Here is a 19,095-nt window from a genome sequence, read left to right on the forward strand (position 1 = left end):
AGGCCTCCTATATGCACTGGAAAAATATATGCTTAGCTATAGGTCAATTAAGAACACAAATGAATTTGCCTACACCTTGAGATACTGTACACAGTACCTTCTCAAAATGATGTATTCCCGAATACATTCCTGAAACTACGAGAGCTGTTTCAAGCGTCTTGCTTAGGGACAGGTCGAAATTTAAGTAGGGGTACCCCTGGAGGAAATGTATGTGCCCTGATATAAAATACCATCACCCTCCCTCTGAATGAAATTTTAAATCCAGTCCCCTCCTTTAAGTGATTAAACAAAAATGAAGCACCCTCCCCTAACATGACATATACCTCAGTAAATTATGCCTAAAAACCACTTCATTGTTCCTCCTATATGTCAATCATTGTGATTGGCCAAATCACAATGATTGACATATAGGAGGAACAATGACAAACTGTAGCCAGCGTTGGGAAGTACCAAGTGAAGCAACGGAGGGGTATCATTAGCCAATGTTCGACTGAATTCAGAAAAGCTGTAGTAAAACATGTATATATAAAAACCCAGACTATTTTATTATCAAAATTGAATTACCCTCCCTTGGACTTGAAATACAATTAGCTCACCCTACCTCTGACTAAAATTGATAATTTTCCTCCAGGCCCCCTTTTCCTAAATTTCGACTGGTCCCTTACCCCACGCTGAAGTACTGCCTCATCTCCTGCCTGCGGGACCTCATGATGGCCTTGTACTCGCCGATGCGCAGCTTCTTGCCGTCCACTAGGCAGGTGCGTTTGGGCCGTGGCTTGTACTTGTAGTCCGGGTACTTCTCCAGGTGCTGCTTGCTGAGGCGAGCCTGCTCCTCATAGTATGGCTGCTTCTCCAGGTTGGTCATGGACTTCCAGCGGGAGCCTGGGCGGATGGACGGATGATGCACGTGGAGAAAGAATAGCGTAGAGAGAAAGGATAAGGTTAGTGCATGCAGTCACCGAGGCACAAGTAAACCAGTACGCGTGGTGCACAGTGTGCACACACCCACACACGTGCATCGATGTTTACAGGGTGTGGGCAAGCGCAGGCACAAGACGCATAATCACACATATACACATGCGCGTGTGCGCGCACACACACACATTGATGTTTACAGTGTGGGCAGTCCAGTTACACAAAAGTTTAAAACACAAACACAAACAGAGATCATAATCTGTCTGTCTGACGGAGGGCTTGATTGAGTCCCGCTCATACTAATAAGAGAGAGAGAGAGATAGAGGGGGGTTAATGAAGAGAAGAAAACGGATGACAGGCATCCGTCTAAACTTAATGAGGATGCCACTTAACCTGCTGCCATGGCTCTCTTTCTTTACCTCCCTCCGTTTAGCTACAGCCCTGTGAAATCTACGTGTTGAAATCAAATCTGGTCTTTTTGTGTGTGTGTATGTGTGTGCGTGCATGCACGCCTTCCCACATGCGCTTCATATCTGCTCTGAATTTACACACTGACTACTGTATGTTTAATGGGTAAAAGCTGTCAGCGCTTGGCTGTGCTCTCTCCCTCTCTTCACTCCCTCTCTTCACTCCGCTACCAGATCCTTCTGTTAACAATCGAGAGAGAGAGAGAGAGAGAGAGAGAGAGAGAGAGAGAGACCGAGCAGTAACACTCGATTTATACTTAGTTACTTAGTTGCGCACTGCAAAAATGTCCAATCTACAAGCTCACAGCGCATTGCATTGTGAAGCATTGTGCGCTTATAGATCTGCTATTTTAGGCACATGAAAATGGTACCCAGCTAAGTATAAATCAGGCACAAGGAGATAGAGCAGAAGAGAGACGGAACGAGAGAGAGAGAGAGAGAGAGCGAGCGCGCGGAGGCTTATTAAAACCAGATTTCGCTGTGTTATAAAACGCTTAGGAGCTCTTTAAAATGTCAAGGGCGATCCCGGCGGTCGGGGGAGGGGGAGGGGGGGTTGAGAAATGTCAGACGGGCCTCTCACTGCTTGTTTAATGCATAATGAATTATATCATCATTGTCAGAGACACACTCTTCCCAGCTGTTCATTAACAAGCTGCTTGTAAGGAAACCTGTGTGTGTGTGTGTGTGTGTGTGTGTGTGTGTGTGTGTGTGTGTGTGTGTGTGTGTGTGTGTGTGTGTGTGTGTGTGTGTGTGTGTGTGTGTGTGTGTGTGTGTGTGTGTGCGCACGCATATATACTGTATGGGTGTGTCTGTGTTAAATTTTGTGTTTGCATGTGTATACAAGTGTTGACACAAAGGGCCCACATACATACTGTGTATACGCACGCACGCACGCACGCACGCACGCACGCACGCACGCACGCACGCACGCACGCACGCACGCACGCACACACACGTATCATTTTCATTGAGTGGGAGAGATCATGTATTGTTTACGTCTGCATGAGGACAGCTGGCAGAGCAGTGACACGCCGTGACTCCGTATGTCTCTGTTCTCTCTTCTTCTGCTTCACGCTCCTTCTCTGGGCAGAGAGCTGGGGAAGTGTGCGTGCATGTTGTGCGTGCGTGTGCGTGCGTGTGTCCTCCTCACCGAGGATCTTGCTGATGTTGGAGTTGTGCATGTCGGGGAAGGCCTGTAGGATCTTCCTCCTCTCGTCCTTGGCCCACACCATGAAGGCGTTCATGGGGCGCTTGATGTGCGGCTCGGCGTTGCCACGTCCCCGCGCCTCCCGGAACATTCTGGAGTCTGACACGCTGGGGGAGCCTGCTGAGAGGAGAGGAGAGGAGAGCAGGGTGTCATCATCATTATGTCCCTACGCGGACAGATGTGTCCGTGGCAAAGACGTGGCAATTTCTTTTCTTCTTTTGCACACACCATAATGTTCGTATTTTGAGCATAAGACCCAATTAATGAATGTCAAGTCTCCAGGTTTTCTTTAGAATATGTATGACACTCATTTACTACGACTCTAAGGCATATTATGAGTCCACTAGTACTAGTGGTTGTCAAACGTTTTATTTTTATTGTACACTCTCACAACTGTGAGAGTGTACAAATGGAACCAAATGGACCTGTAAGGGTCCATATTGGTTCCATCTGAACCCCCTCAGAGTTACAGACCTGTTATGGTGATTCAGGGCTAGCTCTTTATGTGTTTCTGATAATATTATTGTCCACTCATTTTGTATGTCTGTGGAAAATGGGCATGGCGAGGACCTCTGGAGATACCAACACGCACACACCTGGAACCTTCACTGATTTAGCTACATAAAAGAACAACGGCAATCCGTCAATACGAGTGCATTTGGTGCAAACAGAAATTCAATGAAATACGAGCGTGTGCGCATATATTCACTGTTGTATGTCTCAGTGTCTTACGTGTGTTCCTACCGTCAGAGTCTCCGCTCATGGTGAAGTCCAGCATGGCGTGACTAAACTTGTCCTCTGCCTGTTGCTTTAGTTGCTGGCTCAGACTCTCCAAGGCTGCCTTGTCCTGGAACCACACACGCACACGCACACACACACACACACACACACACACACACACACACACACACACACACACACACACACACACACACACACACGCCCATCAGTGAATTAATTAATGAATAAGTCCCTGCAGGCTGCGCAACACAATGGAAAGGTAAAACTAATTCTACATTACAATGTACAGCACATACAGTACGTAGTCAAGAGATGTGTATAGTCTGTTCCTATCTATGAATTGAGACAATGCTAGTACATTCCATTGATCCCCGGACCATGTTTCAGTGCTGTGTTGGACAGTTAAAAGCCTGTCTGAATGTCGGTCGGCAGAAACCTTTCTATTGAACAGTTGTATCGTCGTTGGATGCCTGCGCGCCGTTTGCCACACGCATCCAAATGTGAGTGTTTGCATGTGTAAGGTTGTCATTTACAACCACTGTTTGATGTTTGGATGTTTGACTGTTGACTGTGTGCGTGTGTGTGGGGTGTATGCGCGTGTGTGTGCGCGCGCTCCTGGCAGCCACCTGCATGAGTGGAGTGTTGCGGGCTCGCCTCTCTTGGCGCGAGCCCCGAGGGTCGACACATTAGAGCGTGAGAGAGCGAGGGAGCCCGGTGCAGAGGGACGAGAGTGAGGCCACGCCGCATGGCCCCCTGGGTATTTATTACAGCCAATAAAAGGCTGATTTACTGTGCATTTACATGCTTAATGCTAGCAGCCGGCGCACTCTGTACTAGAGACCGTCTGCCGTTATGCACACACACACACACACACACACACACACACACACTCCCCCACTGCACCAGAGCTGGCATTTTACATTTTAATTATACGATTAGGAACGGTTCCCAAAACACTGTTGTCTTTCAAAAACAACCTTCCAAAAAGTGCTCTCTCCCATTTCCACGCGACCCCCCCGGCCCCCCTCCCCCCGCCCCCCATAGCCGGCTGGATGGAGCCGCATGCCGCGCCGCTAATGAAATGCATTTCCTCCAGTTTTTAGTCCGATGGAATCTAATCGCTGGGCGGTGATCACATTTTACCTCAATTGGAGTAAATAACAGTAAAGCGATTTGGGGGGAGGGCAGCTGAGAGATCGAATGAAGACAGAGTGTCGTATCGCATTTACAGATGTTGGATGGGGGGGAAAAAATAAACATTCTTTTGAGAAAATATTAGAGCGATTAGACTATATCTATATCTATAAGATGGATGGGGGGGGGGGGGGGTGGCAGCAGGAACAGAGAGGGTGACAGCATAGTGCGACACTAAGCCTTGGTATGGAGCGATTGAGTGCCAGACGACAGAGCCAAGACACAAAGTGGTGACACAAATAATCCTTTTCAGTCCGTCTGAAATGGCGCCACTGCATCTGGAACCATAGGACTTAAATAGCGGCTTCACAGTGCGTGGAATACAACGCCACGGGCAGAGGGTTTAGATCAACTATTATATACTGGTTTCACAATGACGACTCACTTTTCAAGGTTCTAAAGAAAATAATAAGATTGTTTTTCAAATATTTTATTTTGTATGGTTTTTTATTTTATTGTTATCTTATTGTTTTGCCAATTATTTGGGGGCCCACTTGCAATACCCTCGCGGCCCACAGGCTGGGAATCACTGCTCTAGATCAGTGTAACGTGCACACTGTGTAGATGATGTTTCTTTTTTTTTTTGGCTTTCGCCTTTATTTTATTATTTTTGTAGAGGTATGGGGGAAATGTAGAGGAAATGGGGAGAGAGATGGGGGGGGGGGGGTGACATGCAGCAAAGGCCGTCTGGATCGGGAGTCGAACCCGCGGCACACTGGATATATATATATATGGATATATATATATATGGATATATATATATATGGATATATATGGAGATGATGTTTTTAAAAACCACCAGTAGGTTTATAGCCCCAGTGTGTCTTTAGTTCAGATCAACCCCTGTGTAATGTATGCCATGCTCTACCTGACACTATAAAGGTTTTGTGTAAACACCGTCATTTCACCCTTCTTATATAACAAAACATGAATCCACATTAAAGAGCCTTATTACACGCCGTCTCTGGGTGTGCACAAATGTTTGGTTACATTTGTACACGCTCCGAGAGGAAGATGAACACGGAGGATTTGACTGTGTGCAGTGGGTCTGAAATCAGTCAGACTCCGGGAGAGAAATACAGAGGAAGAGAAAGAGCTGTTGAATGTCAGCGCCGGTGCAGATGCTTCAAGCGCGCTGTTGCAGTGTGTGTGTGTGTGTGTGTGTGTGTGTGTGTGTGTGTGTGTGTGCGTGCGCGTGTGAGAGAGTGTCTGTGTGTGTGCGCATGCACGCTAGCTGACTCCGAGTGTGTTTAACAAATAACCACAATTTAGCCACGCTGCTGAGGAGCCGGGGCCGTCACTTCACATTACTGTCTCCCCGACGCTGCGCTCCGCTACACACACACACACGCACACACACACACGTGCACGGCGCACGCACACACGCGCACACACACAGCCCTGCAGCACGCCTCACAGACACATTGCCTCTGAAGCGCCTCTGGTTTTTACCTTATCTAGCCCCGTTTAGTTTCAACACATTCCACTGAGCACATTGTGCAGTGATTCTCCTCCTACATAGAGCGCTGAGGCATGGCGTGTGGCAAGACAAATTAACACATGGTGACAATAACAGCATGGAGCGCAGGGTGACTTTTAGGCCCATTATGTGCGCATCTGTGTAGGATTTGAGACGTTTGGCATTGTCTGTAGCCATCCTTTAAAAAAAAAGAAAAAGATTGATGTTGACATTTTAAAAAAAAATAGTTTGACCTCCATTTCCGCTCCTGTATTTTCTCATCAATGTAATTTGAAGAAGAATAAGGTTCCTTTTTTCCCCTGTTGAAATTATTGTATTCTACGGTTTTATCTAAATTATTACAATAGGTTAAAATTATAATTTATTAATTAAGCATAATTAGTTACTAGGACTACAATATTTCAACACAATAAAGTCTGTTATTTTGTCATTGTTAATCTAGTAATGGAACACTTAACTCTGAAGTACAGTAATCTGATTAGAGAATGATCATTAACTATGATCCATTACAGTTATTGTCAAATTTTATTTTTTAAACGTAGGCCTCCCTAATCGCACACAAGATCACCTAAATAACATAAAACATAAATCAAAATCAAGATCACCTAAATAACATAAAACATAAATCACGTAAATGTAAGTCAGTGGTTCCCAAACCTTTTCATGTCAAGGACCCCCAAATTGATACTAATTAGCCTGCAGAACCCCATTTGAAAATACATGCCAAGGACCCCCATAAGAGAAGATTTTTATGGCTATAGGACACCCAGTTTGACCTGAATTTACGGACCCCTATTTAATGGTCTGGGACCCTGGTTCCATTTGGGTCCATTTGTACACTCTCTGATTTACAGACCCATAAGGGTCCATTTGGTTCCTAACTATCATTTAGCTGGGGACCCCCTGGAACTCCCTAAAGGACCCCTAGGGAGCCACTGCTGTGAGTCATGGTTGGAGGTGTGTCTGTACCTTGTCGGAGCATCCGTTGTTCAGGCTGAGGTTGCTGACCGCGGCCACCTTGGCGTCCAGGACCTGTTGTTCTCTCTTCAGCTGCTCCTTCATCTGCCGCGCCTCGGCGAACGCCTTGCTCACCGCCTCGTGGTCGTTCAGGTAGGAGCCCGAGGACAGAGAGGACAGCAGGTCTACAGGGACGGACACGGAGACAACATACCGTTGGTTTGGTTTGGTTTGGATCAATGTTCACTTCAAACCAAGTGTGAAATAAAATGCAGCAGGATTTACATTGTGTGTGTGTGTGTGTGTGTGTGTGTGTGTGTGTGTGTGTGTGTGTGTGTGCGTGTGCGTGGCTGATTAAAACTCCTGTACTGTGAGGTAAAGTCTGCATTTGTCTCTCTCTATGTATGTGTGCGACGTACGTGCCTCTCTGTGTATCTGTCCCTCTCTGATATTTCTGTCTCCCATGTCTTTCTCTCGCTCTGTCTGTCTCACACACACGCGCGCACACGCACACACACACACACACAGTCGGTAGCCACAATTAAACAGGCGCTCGCTGGAAATAAAACTTCCAATCCTTAAAATATCTGATTTGATTCTTTTAAAAGATCCACTTTTGAGCCATACAATCTGAAATGATTTGACACCCCCTCAAACACGCGTGCGCATCTAAAGCCTCTCCGCCTCTCTTCTTTTTCATTTGAAAGCTCATGCAGTTCTTTGAAGAGAGGCAGACAGATGACTCTTATTATAGCTAAAACGTCCCGCTAATTTGCCCTAAAACATGTGCCCCCATGGTGCAGCGCGGACCCCCGGCTCACATCCCCCTGTATCTCCTCGCTGCCTATTATCTGTATTATTTACACATCTTCATGGTCGATGGAGCATCACTGGCATTTGCTCCACACTGATCTCTCTCTCTGTGTGTGTGTGTGTGTGTGTGTGTGTGTGTGTGTGTGTGTGTGTGTGTGTGTGTGTGTGTGTGTGTGTGTGTGTGTGTGTGTGTGTGTGTGTGTGTCGGCATACAGTACGTACACAGTCAAATCCTCAGCACACTCTCAGAGTTACAAATGGATAAATGAACATGTGGAGTTGACTGTGTAATGTGTATATACGTGCTTTTGAATTGTAATTGTGTGTGTGTGTGTGTGTGTGTGTGTGTGTGTGTGTGTGTGTGTGTGTGTGTGTGTGTGTGTGTGTGTGTGTGTGTGTGTGTGTGGTTGTCTCCGTATGTGTGTGTGTCCGGCTCCCTTTATAAATTGGGGATAGCTCTTAACAAAGAGCCGCTCCTGGCTTATGGGGTTCTTTATCTGCGCTAATCCGTGCCGCTAATGCCACGGGCAGGCCAGATTACCAGCTTCAGATTGGTAACGACAGCGCCCTGAACTCTTTCAGAAGTCATAACCCACAAAATCTGTGCTGTGCGAGAGCGAGGGGGCCTTTGGTGGAACGGGGGTGGTTGAAAGAGGGTATATGAGAGGAGAGAGACCCACACGCTAGCAGTCAATTTGACTCAGGGAGCTCAAAAGAGAGAGCAATCGAGAGAGTACGAGGTATTTTTGTGTCAGTGACAGACTGTGTGCGTGCGTATATGTTTGGCGTTCTACCCTTCGTTGATGCAGACAAGTCAGTGTGACCCAGATAGGTGTGCGTACATGTGTACCGAATGCTGCTGTCTAAAGCCTCGGAGAGGACAGCCAATTCTCAGAGGAGACAAAACCATACAGTCAAGCACACTAGACGTCTGGACAACAAGGTGTCCGGCAGGATACCAGGCAGTCTGTCTGACACTGTTGAGACGTCAGAGGCACTGACAGCCTCTTAGCTCAAGTTTATGATGGATGCATGGATGGATGGATGGGTGGGGGGATTGGTGGATGGCTTACTGTAGATGGATGGAGTGGCGAGTATAGAGGGTATGCATGCGCATACCCTCTGCAGAAATGTTACCACAGGTCAGAGATAACTGGCTTGTGGCGGCCAAGCGTTCATAGCGACGTCGCTTTTTGATCCTTCGATGTCGGCTCGAAGGATCGAAGGATTCTGCTTCACAATGATAGGATCATTGTGAAGCAGAATTCACCAAGCGTTGGATTGTTCACCCACTAATAGGGAACGTGAGCTGGGTTTAGACCGTCGTGAGACAGGTTAGTTTTACCCTACTGATGATGTGTTGCAATAGTAATCCCGCTCAGTACGAGAGGAACCGCAGGTTCAGACATTTGGTGTATCTGGCCGGATCCTGTGCTGGAATTGGAACAGTGTTCGGCAGCCTTGTCATTGGCTATGCTAGGAACCCAACTCTGAAGCATCAGCTTTTCTCTTATGCCATCCTGGGATTTGCCCTGTCTGAAGCCATGGGTCTATTCTGTTTGATGGTTGCTTTCCTTATCCTGTTCGCTATGTAAAGCTGTCATCATATAGAACACTTTAAAGCAGCATTCAGTGATTTGGGTGATTTGGAAAAAAAAAACCGTCCGCCCCGGTAACAAGATGTGCACATGCACACGCCCTACAGTGGGGGAAGTACAACAGACCAACAGCACGTGCACCAAGGCCTTCCCCACTCGATCATGATTGGAGGAAGGCCCCTCTCATCCTGATTGGATGAAGGCTTTGCCACCCAAAGCCCAAACCGAAACTAGGGTTTTTTGACCCCAGGGGCTCACTGGGGAAAGGGAGGAACTCCTTATATGGTCAGCACACTTTATAGTAGGGAGGATTATCCAAATAATAAGAAAAAATAAGTGATATTTGAATTGAATATACCTTTAATTACAGATGTGACTACATATTTTATTCAGCAACGACACTTATCAGAATTAACTTTTTAACAAAACTCTGTTTATCAGATAAAATATAACTTACAGTGCCGTTAAGTGGCGTGTCACAGCAATGGCTGTCATCGTTGCCTAGAACTCAGTGCTCTGATGACAATTAAGGGACAACGTGCCGATTCTTAATCTGAATTCTTAATTTATTGTGCTATTTGATTCTATTTTGACATGTTTCATCAAGTTTGTCACAAGTGGAAAGCTTTCAGGACAGTTTTCTCAACTACCACCTGATATATTGCACTTTTACCTTAGCGCTAGGTATACTCTTGGTTGCTTGTTTTTGCAGAAAATGCACTAAAGACTTCTGGTGATTAGTAGTTTTTGTTCCCTACCTATGTTGAATACACTTATTGTAAGTCGCTTTGGATAAAAGCGTCTGCTAAATGACTGTAATGTAATGTAATGTAATGTACCACCTGTTATGCCACTTTTGTAGTCCCGTGAAGGACATTCAGTTTCACCCAAATTCAGTGGTGGAGTTTAACGTTGTTTAATGTAATTTAATAACCTGACTCCGCCAGATGGGGCAGCAGAGAGTACACTGGGTTCCCCCCTCCTGCTCCCATGTGGGAACTCTCAGGCCGCTGATTGGCCAGGCCGTTTTGTGGCCGGAGCATCAAGTCTGCCTGAGAGTTCCCACATGGGAGCAGGAGGGGGGAACCCAGTGTACTCTCTGCTGCCCCATCTGGCGGAGTCAGGTTAGTAATTTAATGCAATCAGATAGGACTTTTCTGTTTGGATGTATGGGATGTCGAGGCCATGCAGAAAGTAGATTTATGCCACTTACGCATAAAGTCCGGGTATGATGATGTCACGTGCATACCCTCTATAATAGGAGGAAGAGAAATAGATTTATGAGGGGGGAATGATACATCGAGTGTGTGCGTGTGTGGCAGAGAACTTTAACACCCTGCAACAACATGCATGCATGTGCACGCACACACACACACACACACACACCCTTGAGTCCTACTAGGACTCCTATTCTAGTGACTGAGTAACGCCAGCACTTGCACATGATGGGAACCTTGAAACTTACAACACAAATGGGAATCGAAGGCGCCCGCCAAACATACACAAAATGCATAACACATGTTCTACAGAATAGGATCGCACACAAACTTTATGCGTCCTAATCCACTTTTCGGAAAACAAAAAACATCTGGGGCCGCAACGTTGCTAATCTGATATTAAATCCTCCGATTTGTTGAAAGACACTGAGATTAGCCAAGGAGTCTGAAAAATGGCTAACTGCCTACTGTATGGGAGGAGGAGGGGGTGGGATTGTGTGTGTGTGTCTGTGTGTGTGTGCGTGCGTGCGTGTGTACGTGTCTTTCCACGAGAGTGTGTACTGTATAAAAGTGTGTGTGTGTGTCATTGTGTCATTAATGCCGGTTGTTGGTGGGTCTCCTGGTAGATATAAGAGGCTTGTCTAATCTCATCGCTGATACCTCCTGTCTGTCACACACACACACTCCCTTCTTTTATTATACCCCCACTCCCTGCTCAGGAGGCAAAAGAAATGCGCTAATCTCTCTCTCTCTCTCTCTCTCAAAATGTGACTCATTCCTGTCATGTCTGTCTATGATTGTTGCCACCATGTTGACAATGGCGCCTATGGATAAAAATCATCTTCTTGTAATTACCACCAACAGAGCAGTATAAGTGTTGCCGTCCCAAACAACAAGACTCATAATGCCACATGTGCTGTGCACGTCTTTTGTTTTTACACGTGTACTACACAAAAAGTGTCATCTTCTGTGTTCATGTGAATAACTGTGGATAATACAGTGTATCCTGTTGCTTTTGAGAGAGTTGAAGTATTATTTTGCGTGTGTGTGCGTGTGTGTTTGTGTGTGTGTGTGTGTGTGTGTGCGCGTGTACGTGTACGCGTGTGTGTCTGTGTGCGCGTGTATGTGTGTTTGTACGTGTGTGCGCGCGCGCGCGCGTGTGTGTGTGTAGATGTACGCGCATGTACGTGCATAGCATTGCTGTCGGCCAGAAACCTTGTATATGTGTATGTGGGTTTTTTTATGATATGCCCTATTTCGTTAAATGTTGTTGCTCAAAAGTACTGACAAAAGCCGATGTACAAGCTTGTGACGTGTTTTCACAACTTTTAAAAGTGAAAGAAAGTCTGTGTGTGTGTGTGTGCGTGCGTGTGTGTGTATGTGTGTGTGCATGCGTGCGTGCGTGTCTTCGTCGTTCCACATACCTATAGAGCTCATTCTGGAGGGAGGTCCTCCGATGCTGGAGGGGGCAGGGCTGTACTTCATGGAGTGGCCCAGCTTGGTCATGGCTGCCGAGCTGACAGGGACCTGTGGGGAAGTCGGAGGGGAGTTGGGTGACTTGCTCTCGGGAGCCCTAGTCTTGGCCGACAGGTTCAGTGGCTGAGCACCCTCACTGTCCTGCAAAAACCAAAACAGCACAGGTCCCCCTGCCGTGACCACCGGGGAATTTGGACACCACCCGCCCCCCACTCGGACCCCCGAGAACCAGTCCCAATGCTTTGACTGGGAAAAATCAAACGGACCGCCGCCCTCATGCGCAGCGATCCACGGCAAACCACGTGCGACACATGCCACCACGCAATGACTCCAAACCGCTCGGCGGCAAGCAATGAAAAACAGAGGGGGGGGGGGGGGGGGGGATGACATCCACAACCGGTGCTACAAAGCAAAGGATGGCGGGGGGGCCCACCCCCCCAAGGACGTGGCGTTTCACACACATGCATGCATGTGCACACTCCACAGTGAAGGTCATGCACATTCCAAAAGATACATACATGCACGCGAGCGCAAGCCTGATCCGCGGCATGCTTCAAACAACGAGGTCAGTCGGCGTGGCTACAAGCAGACACTTCAACAGGAGGTCGAGGGACGTCTTGGAAATATTTCCTGTATAGGAGCCACTTTACTTCATGGTCATGGAGTCGAGAATGCTACACTTACTGTACGCACACACGCACGCGCAATGCACACACACACACACACACGCACACGCACACACTGCTCAGTCAATAGCTCTTGTGAAAGGTTGACTTGTGTCTATGTTAATGTCATCGACAATAGGCTTTCTGTATATTTCCTGTACCATGTTCCATAATCCATCAAAAGGAACCGCGTAATCAGAAGATTTTAATGCCCAGCAACATCGTCAGCTAATGACAGACAGCAGCAATGGATGCAGACGGGCCGTGTGTGTGTGTGTGTGTGTGTGTGTGTGTGTGTGTGTGTGTGTGTGTGTGTGTGTGTGTGTGTGTGTGTGTGTGTGTGTGTGTGTGTGCTTGTGAGCTATGGTTTAGTAGAATTTGAGACATAGGCATTGCAAGGATGATCTTCCTTCTCCTCACAAGAGCAGTTTTTATGGTTAAAAAATACTTTTCGAGTCAGGATTATAGTTTTCTGTGTACATTGCCGGGCAGGGTCGTTTGCTGTCACGTGTCCTAAGCGAATCACCATGTGGACCACTGCACGACACCGCCATCGTCCGCTGTTATCACGTTAATCGCCATGGAAACATCCCCCCCACTGATGACCAAATCCAATCACGGGAGCGGTTGGGGTGGTCACATGACAAGAACAAGGAATTAGTTCACAGAGGGGCCAGATGCACACGGAGCACTTTGTGTAATTAAAACACTGGCAATTAACAGGCCGACACAACATGGGGCATTGGACCGACCGCAACAGCCAATCAAAATGCGTCGTGAGCTTGTAGATCTGCCTTTCGTTAAATGTATGCTTACCCACAATGGCATTCCCATAAAAGAGATTTAAAATGTCCTCAATCCATGTTATTGTGCAACATAGGCATGACTGATGACCATAATAATTACAGTTATATAATATACATTTAAATATACTACTCAACACCTACTGTACAAGGCCCTCAACCTCTCTGACCAACTTTCTGCTCCCTCAGCTCTGAGGATGCCAACCTATATAGAAATGCCCGGTATATTGAACCTGGGGTGACAGTCGCTGCCCCTCTCTCTGTATGTGGAACTCACTTCCATCAACCCACATCACAGCAGCTGTATGTGGAACTCACTTCCATCAACCGTCGCTGCCCCTCTCTCTGTATGTGGAACTCACTTCCATCAACCCACATCACAGCAGCTGTATGTGGAACTCACTTCCATCAACTGTCGCTGCCCCTCTCTCTGTATGTGGAACTCACTTCCATCAACCGTCGCTGCCTCTCTCTCTGTATGTGGAACTCACTTCCATCAACCCACATCACAGCAGCTGTATGTGGAACTCACTTCCATCAACCCACATCACAGCAGCTGTATGTGGAACTCACTTCCATCAACTGTCGCTGCCCCTCTCTCTGTATGTGGAACTCACTTCCATCAACCGTCGCTGCCTCTCTCTCTGTATGTGGAACTCACTTCCATCAACCCACATCACAGCAGCTGTATGTGGAACTCACTTCCATCAACCGTCGCTGCCCCTCTCTCTGTATGTGGAACTCACTTCCATCAACCGTCGCTGCCCCTCTCTCTGTATGTGGAACTCACTTCCATCAACCCACATCACAGCAGCTGTATGTGGAACTCACTTCCATCAACCGTCGCTGCCCCTCTCTCTGTATGTGGAACTCACTTCCATCAACCGTCGCTGCCTCTCTCTCTGTATGTGGAACTCACTTCCATCAACCCACATCACAGCAGCTGTATGTGGAACTCACTTCCATCAACCGTCGCTGCCCCTCTCTCTGTATGTGGAACTCACTTCCATCAACCGTCGCTGCCCCTCTCTCTGTATGTGGAACTCACTTCCATCAACCGTCGCTGCCTCTCTCTCTGTATGTGGAACTCACTTCCATAAACCGTCGCTGCCCCTCTCTCTGTATGTGGAACTCACTTCCATCAACCGTCGCTGCCCTTCTCTCTGTATGTGGAACTCACTTCCATCAACCGTCGCTGCCCTTCTCTCTGTATGTGGAACTCACTTCCATCAACCGTCGCTGCCCCTCTCTCTGTATGTGGAACTCACTTCCATCAACAGTCGCTGCCCCTCTCTCTGTATGTGGAACTCCCTTCCATCAACCATTGCTGCCCCTCTCTCTGTAGATATGGCCGATTTGACTCTGAAAAGCCCCTCCGTTCTTACCTCACGCTGGTCACGCTAAAGTCTCTCTAGAAAGCGTTAACATTCCAAACAAGACGCATGCTGAAGTCAGAAGTCAGAAATGAAGACAGAACATTGTCCTTCTGGTCAAAACCATGGAGAGTTGGCTAGATTAGGAGTTGCGAGCCATTCTAATGGAGCCGTAAACAAGGAAGTGAACGGCAGTGTGCATGCGCGAAACACAAGGAGTACACTGCAGTAGGAGAGGCAAAAAAGAAACATTTTTTTTTTTTTTAATATCAATAAAAAAAGACCTAAAGACGCCTATACACGTCCAAGGCACCCCGTGGTTTTGATTCTAAAGACGTGGCATAATTAGTGTTAAAACCGCTCTCAAACCCCACCTCTTCAGACTCGACTTCTCCGACTAAATCTGTTCCTGTTGTTCCACTGTATGTGCTATTGTAGGTGAAATGGGAAGAATGGGTCCCTGGTTGGCCAACCCGGTCAGCCCGGTCTGTGTGTCAAAGTGTCCCTGAGCAAGAAGACACCGCTCATCTGGTGGTGTATTAATAGCATCCTCTGCTCTGAATATTTAGGATGGGTAAATGCACAGGACGCATTTTGTGTATCTGCTGCAAATGTAGTGATACAAATTATAATAATAATAAATATTATTATTAATAATAGGGGTAATAATAATAATAGTTATAATTTATTATTATGAAATACTTTTTAACCAATCCCAGCAGTACTAATAACAGCCTTATGATTGCTCTGCATATGAGTGCTTGCCACACAATAACATGCTAATTGCTCCTGAGGGGGTTCATTCATAAAAGTTCACACACACACACACACACACACACACACACACACACACACACACACACACACACACACACACACACACACACACACACACATTTGTAACTCTGAGAGGGTTAAATTAACTATCCAAACATCCGTCCTTCCCATAGAATAGAACGACGTCACATAGAACAGTAGGTCTAATCATTAGTCTAATTGCTGTTTAGCCGGAGTGGAATCTGACATACACTGGGATCAAAGGAAAGCCAGGAAGTAAGTGTGTGTGTGTGTGTGTGTGTGTGTGCGTGTGCGTGCGTGTGCGTGTGTCTGTGTGTGGTATATCCACTCATTAAGGCAGACTTTTCCTGATTTGCTCATCTTGAATCATACTAAGCCTTGTGAGCCCCTCACAACTCAATTAAGCCCTTCCAATTAAGCCCCTACATATGTGTGTGTGTCACAGTGTGTGTGTGTGTGTGTGCGTGCGTGCATGCGCGTGTGCGCGTATGCGCGCGACAGACGAGGCCTAACCGGATTGTCCTTCATTAGGGGGGTCTTTCTAGATAGACGGGGACCCCCCAAAGATGCCTTCACAGAGACAATGGCCCCCCGAGAAGAAGAGGAAGAGAGAAGGGGTGTTGGGGAACGGAGCGAGGATCTTCTCTGCGCTCACAATGTACAATCATGACCCATATTATGGTGGGCTTTGGCTGTGAGAAGGGTTTGAATATTTATCACAAATAGATAATGCCTGCTCCTCTTGTACGGCTGGATGGGGGGCGGGGGGGGGGGGGGGTCCTCTATATCTGCACGCCAAGCCAAATCCTACGGTGGGAAGTTGGCCAACGTGTATAATTCCAGTATGGAGGAATTAGTTTAGACAGTAGAGCTGAGAGGCTTGGACCCAGTTTAGTCTGTCTGAGTGTCTGAGAGAGAGAGAGTGTGTGTGTGTGTGTGTGTGTGTGTGTGTGTGTGTGTGTGTGTGTGTGTGTGTGTGTGTGTGTGTGTGTGTGTGTGTGTGTGTGTGTGTGTGTGTGTGTATGTGTGTGTGCGGTATTGTTCAACAAGCTCTAAATCTCTTGACACTGCGGGTGTGTGTGACTTTGAGAGGGTGGGGGAGAGAGAAAGAGAGATAGAGAGAGATAGACCACTAAAGCCTCTGAAAGACTTGCGATGTTAAATTAATACAATCCCTTTTGTATCTCAACTGGCTGACGACATCGTCTCTGCAAACCCTCTCCAGCTTTGCAACTAGAAAGCATGCTGTGTGTGTGGTATTTCACCTGTGTGAATTGACATTCTTATCACAAGATTTGACGGATCAAATAACTGTGTGTGTGTGTGTGTGCGTGTGCGTGTGCGCGCGTTGTATTTCACCTGTGTGAATTGACATGTGAAAGTCACATTCTTCTTATCACAAGATATGACGGTTCAAAACACTATGTGTGTGTGTGCGTGTGAGTGTGCACGCGTGTGTGTGCGCGTGTGCGTGTGCGCGCCTGTGTTTTATTTCATGGTCGCATGCAAGTCCAAGGGTGACATATGGTGCATAATCGTATGGGTGTGTATGCATGCCTGCCTATAAGATCCACCCTTGTGTATAAGTGAAAGCTGTGATTTGTTTTTGCGTAAGCGTGTGAGTGCTCTGTATGATCATGTTCTACACCTGAGTGGATGTGTGTGTGTGTGTGTGTGTGTGTGTGTGTGTGTGTGTGTGTGTGTGTGTGTGTGTGTGTGTGTGTGTGTGTGTGTGTGTGTGTGTGTGTGTGTGTGTGTGTGTGTGTGTGTGTGTGTCACCCCGGGGTAAAGCACTTAAGCGATGTGTGCCTCAGTCCAAACAGCTGTGAGCAGAGGTAGGCAGCACGTCTCTAAATGACCAGAGACCTCAGAGAGGCCACAGTGGGAGCACACACACTGAAATATGCATGTCACTCACCCCAGAGAGAGAGAGAGAGGCAGAGAGGCAGAGAGAGAGGGGGGGCAGTGTGTGAGAGAGAGAGAGCAATCCAGTGCAACACAAAAATAAGTAAATGAGAGAAACAGAACATGGGCTGGGTGGTGGGGTGATTGACAGAGATGGACGGCAGTGTCAGCCTACATCAAGAACAAACTGAGAGGCGGATGACGTCGTACGTCGTCCTTTACTGCCCTAAACAAACATTAAAAGTCCATAGACTTGGCTGCTACATGGCGTAATTTGGCCCATCAGAAAGAAAGAAAAAGCTATGGGGAAACACTTTGAACAACTCCTGTAGTACCTCCCCACTACTCTTGCAGGGGGGTTGGAGTTATCATGGTCAGTCAGACATGGTGGCTGAGCGGCAGGGCCTGTCGGGGGCAGTGCAGGTCCACTCCCACCGCGTTGGGGGGGGGGACATGGGGGACATTCCGGTCAGTGGCACGGGCCGTGCTGGTCGCCTGACAGCCCAGCTCCATATATATGGTAATAGGACGTGTGTCATGGGGCGGGTGGGCTGGGCTTTACTGGGAAGAGAAGGAGGGGACGTGAAGGGAGGGCGAGGGGCGGGGTGATGGACGAGGGAAGCAGTGGTGTGAGCTCTGGGGTGAACCACTGAGGTCAAATACAACTGGCCTTAATCTGCTGTGTGGCCCTGAGAGTCCCCGGGAAGAGAGAGAGACACTGAGAGAGAGAGAGAGAGAGAGAGAGACTGGACTGTGTGTGAGGGTGGGATCGAATGGGAAGAGAGAGAGAGAGAGAGAGAGAGAGAGAGAGAGATAAAAAGAGAGACTGCACTGTGTGTGAGGGTGGGATCGAATGGGAAGAGAGAGAGAGAGAGAGAGAGAGAGAGAGATAGAGAGAGAGACTGCACTGTGTGTGAGGGTGGGATCGAATGGGGAGAGAGAGAGAGAGAGAGACTGCACTGTGTGTGAGGGTGGGATCGAATGGGGAGAGAGAGAGAGAGAGAGAGAGAGAGACTGCACTGTGTGTGAGGGTGGGGTTGAATGGAGAGAGAGAGAGAGAGAGAGAGAGAGAGACTCCACTGTGTGTGAGGGTGGGGTTGAATGGAGAGAGAGAGAGAGAGACACTCAATACAACTCTCTTATACACTCTCAATAGTTACAGACCTGTAAAGCCCAAACCACATCAAAGAGTCGGGTTGGGACAAAACCTTTTAAGGTAAACCACACCAATGCAACTCATTGAGTTGCAATGAGTTGCATTGGTGTGGTCTACCTTAAAAAGGAACCCAGAGGGTCCCTGGACGGCTGGACCCCACTATTATAACCACTGCAGCAGAGGGTCCCTGGACAGTGGACCCCACTATGATAACCACTGCAGCAGAGGGTCCCTGGACCCCACTATGATAACCACTGCAGCAGACGGTCCCTGGACCCCACTATGATAACCACTGCAGCAGACGGTCCCATGGACCCCACTATGATAACC

General features: G+C 47.6%; 1 protein-coding gene across 1 annotated transcript in view; it reads right to left on the reverse strand.

The window, feature by feature from the left end:
• sox5 (SRY-box transcription factor 5) overlaps nt 1-19,095 on the reverse strand; it is an 84,588-nt gene that overhangs the window by 5,039 nt on the left and 60,454 nt on the right. The window contains exons 6-10 of the mRNA XM_079494732.1: nt 12,014-12,206; nt 6,974-7,146; nt 3,334-3,436; nt 2,533-2,706; nt 666-882 (exon numbers count right to left, since the gene is read on the reverse strand). Coding sequence (XP_079350858.1) covers nt 666-882; nt 2,533-2,706; nt 3,334-3,436; nt 6,974-7,146; nt 12,014-12,206 — 860 coding nt within the window. The remainder of the gene's footprint in view (nt 1-665; nt 883-2,532; nt 2,707-3,333; nt 3,437-6,973; nt 7,147-12,013; nt 12,207-19,095) is intronic.

Source organism: Electrona antarctica (genome assembly GCF_951216825.1).
Source record: "Electrona antarctica genome assembly, chromosome: 23".
In the NCBI taxonomy this organism is placed as follows: Eukaryota; Metazoa; Chordata; class Actinopteri; order Myctophiformes; family Myctophidae; genus Electrona; species Electrona antarctica.